The following is a 3,868-nucleotide window of genomic DNA, read 5'->3' as shown; positions in this document are numbered from 1 at the left end:
ATTTCTTTTCACCAGAAAAAATAAATGCGTGATGTAGAGGCCTAATGCTTTCTTTTATCAGCCGTATCCTCTGTTGTGGATGGCAGTTTAACTTATTCAAGGTTCATCAGTACAGCTTGGGTCAGCAAACCAAAAAATACCATATATATAGACAATAATTTATTTATTTTTCCAAAATTGATTAGCCACCCTTAAAATTTTTGACCTGTATATATCAACAGGTCAACATATTTTATTTGTGGGTCAGTTAATGTCCAAAGTCTAACTTCTATTTCCTAAAACTTACCCTATTTCGACAAAGCTGAGAGAGGTAATACCACTGCTTTTCTTCTCCAAGTTTCATTCTGTACTTGCAGAGTCTTGGAATTTCTAGCAGACAGCATTTTCTAAAATAAAAAACAACAATAACTAAACTTCAGGAGTCATATTTAGGGGTAAGATTCCACTATGGACATCCTTTTCTGCATATGTCATGAGGTTTTTCGAAGTTGCATTCAAACTACTTTCTTGTCATGGAATACAAATAAACTTGGCATAAAAATGTAGCTAATAATCCAAATTTTAACATTATATAAGTTTAAGTTCTTAATTTTATAAGGAATTATTTTAACAAATCCCGAATTTCCCCTAGTAGGAGAATTGGGACATCTGCTTTCGAGGCATCCCCTATTCTCTAATTTATTTACCACCCCTCCATGAAGTAGGAAATTTAATGTAAATTCCTCATTACAATGTTGTCATCACTCAGGTAATGCATAATTTTTATAGCCTTCAATCTTATTTGGTTAGAGCCATAAAATAGAAAATCAGACTCCTCCTGGCATGCCCATCTGTCGCATCCTCTTTCAGAAATTGGCAATAGTTCTCTCTAGCCTTTAATACTATATTGTTTATACCAATAGATAGCCAAAGTTTTAATCTATCAAATGTCATATTATATTATGTTGTATTATGTACAGAGAATTTTCTATTTTGCTTCCAGTTCAAACTTTATTCCCAAGGGAAACACATCGATGAGCTTAGCTGAATTTTTAACAGCTCTTGTCGTATAGTCAGAAGGCCAGAAAAACTGTGACAGTTATGATAAATTGTCTGCTTTTTGCATGTTATTATTCTGTGTTCTTTGGTGCATTATTTAATTTCCTAAAAAATTATTTAGTGCAGTAGTACCATTATTATAAAAAATTAGGGTTAAGCATTATTGATAGGTGATAGCAAAAAAAGATAAGACCCAGGTAAGTACAAAGTACCTTGTTTTTCATGTGTATTCTTTATTAATTATCCTAAAAGTAACTAAAATGTAAAAATTATAAACTTTTTAGGTTAGATAAGGTTAGATTAGGTAAAATAAAGAATAATTATAATAATAAAAGTTTTTCACAAGGTACACTGTCAAACAAATCTCAAGTAGCCTGTGCATTATGTAATTCAATAGGGTAACACGAGTTCCACATTCTCCAAGTGATTTACAAATTTTATGATGGGAATATTAGTTAGACATAGTTCAAAGAGCGATAAAACAATAAAATTTAAGTATAAACAGATGTATAGTGTTAAGAGCTTAATTCTATTTAGGATAAAAAATGTAGTTTCAGGTTCCAATTTGAAGTCGTTCTAGAAAAAAAAATGGTAATTTAGATTCATTTAAATTTTTTTTGTTATTGTTGTTGGTTATGAGGTCAGTCATTGATCAATCTTGTATAGAGTTAGGGTTAAGAAACTAACAAATAAAATATAAAGTTTTACTGAAAAAAAAATTCTGAACTTTCTTTAGAAAGTTTTGGAAATTTTCCAAAAGAAATTTAAGATTTTTCAGATGAAGAAAAATATTTTTAATCTTAACATGAAAATCACTTTGCACTTGGAGCAGTAAACAACTTGACTCCACATATTCATGCAGAAAGTTTTAGTGAAAATACTTGATTGAAAATTCTGATTTTTTTGTCTACAAATGATTCCTAATGCTTACTAAATGCTTGAGAAATTTTGCAAAGATACACAAAATATATTAGAAGTTATAGTATGGAAACTCTAAAGGTCAACTTGGGGTCAATTCTTAGGTTATTTCGACCAAGCCCATAGTGAGATTTATAAGCATTAATAAACTGTGTTGAAAATATCCATGTTAAAAAATAAAAAACAGAATTAAGTTAATCTGACAAAAATGGGAGCTAATGCAATTTTCTGCAATTCAGGATCCTTACATTTCATGTTAGCACATTGACTTGCTGGCAGAAAACACCGAAGCACAAGAGTGAAAAGGTATGAAAATGGATAAACATTTGGCATGACAATAGGTGAGAGTAGTGTGAAACAACAGTTTAAATGTCACTGATGATGAAGAGGATTTCAAATTAATGGAAAAAAAGGCAGCAGTAGAGCAGTTGGAATTCTCTGGGATGTATTCCCTGAAAAATTGCTGCTATTTTCTTAGTTTTGTTATTGTTGGTTATATCCATAGGAAAGTGTTTCTTGCTAAGTTTCAGAATATGAAATTGCCTTTGTTAGTATTGTTTTATGTGTAGTATTTTCAGGTAAAACTGATTTATTGCAACTGTGAATAAAATAGGTCCACTATCTAAGAGGAGAGTCAACCAGGAAATTTTGCAAAACAATACTGAAATTTCTGACTTTAAAAAAGAGAGAGAGACTGGACACAATATAAGACACACAGAAAGAACAACCTTTACTCAACTCTCAAAACCAATCAAAGTTAAACAAGTGCACAGGATGAAAGACAGTATTTTCTAGATAGTTAACTCTAAATACTCCTGAGAATTGATCAAAGGTCTTATTATACCAGTTAACTTTACTGGTTAAATTTAGGAGAATATTTGTAGTAAACTTCACTTAGCTTGAGCTTGAGAGTGAGTTAACTGACAGATCACAGACTCACATACAAAGATTCTATAATGTTATATTCTAAGAACACAGGCACCACCTATGTCGTTGTTGCTAATGGAGGTTACAAACTTGAGATAGCTTCTGTCCAACCAATAGAGAAAACTGCTGTATACACTAAGAGCAACATTACAGCTATTTTCCCCATGGCACACAAGTTGTTATATCAGACGAATGATACAGAACTACAGGTAGCTAGAACAAAAGTAACAATCATGGGATGTGTGAAAACTGCATATTTCCAGAATAAACAAACATTTTTTAGACATTATAACATTAAGAAAGAGGGGGGAGCAAACATGGTACAGTACTGATTGTTGACAGTAATAATAAAATAAATCACTACTGACATCAAGAAAAGTATTTTGTTCTCCTTAGTCAAACTTAAAGAAATGTGAGAAATAAAATTTTTAACTCTTTCAACATAGGATCGGTCCCAGGGACCAACCACGTGACCATTTTTACTTGTATATAATTTTAATATTACTATATCACTGCACACAAAACACCTGTAATTTATTTGGGTGTCTAAAAAAGCTTTATGTGAGTTTTAAAAAATCCTATTTCTCTTCAGAGCAACAACTTAGTCATCACACTTCAACAGTTTAGGTGAAATTACAATTTTTTCATTGAAGCTATTTAGAAACAGCTATAAGACTTACATACACAAGTATCTGCTCTTTCTATTGGTTATAAATTCTTAGAAAAATAAAAGTAGGTGAGACTAGACAAGGGGTTTTGAAATACTGGAGTAGTAGGAGGAGCTAAAGTACTAGATTGGTTAAATATACTTATATCTCAGCAAATCAAAGAGGTAGGAGGTTCTTATTTTTAATTATAACTTGTCAATATCTCTAATTTGAGTCTAATTCATCAGGTACTGCACACATTGTGTGGTAGGCATAATTAACTATAAACTGAACAATAACACAACAGGAAGTGTTATGTGACATGTAAAAAAATTTTT

The 3,868-nt window shown here is 31.2% G+C and overlaps 1 protein-coding gene across 6 annotated transcripts in view; it reads right to left on the bottom strand.

Annotated features, from left to right (window-relative positions):
• LOC106460146 (guanine nucleotide exchange factor for Rab-3A-like) overlaps positions 1–3,868 on the bottom strand; it is a 41,941-nt gene that overhangs the window by 8,890 nt on the left and 29,183 nt on the right. For all 6 annotated transcript variants that reach the window (XM_022387202.1, XM_022387192.1, XM_022387182.1 and 3 more), the window contains one exon: positions 287–386. In XM_022387202.1, coding sequence (XP_022242910.1) covers positions 287–386 — 100 coding nt within the window. The remainder of the gene's footprint in view (positions 1–286; positions 387–3,868) is intronic.

This window comes from Limulus polyphemus, unplaced genomic scaffold, assembly GCF_000517525.1.
Source record: "Limulus polyphemus unplaced genomic scaffold, Limulus_polyphemus-2.1.2 Scaffold32, whole genome shotgun sequence".
NCBI classification, from domain to species: domain Eukaryota; kingdom Metazoa; phylum Arthropoda; class Merostomata; order Xiphosura; family Limulidae; genus Limulus; species Limulus polyphemus.
The sequence above is the reverse complement of the archived record's forward strand: the minus strand, read 5'-3'. Positions and strand labels throughout refer to the sequence as shown.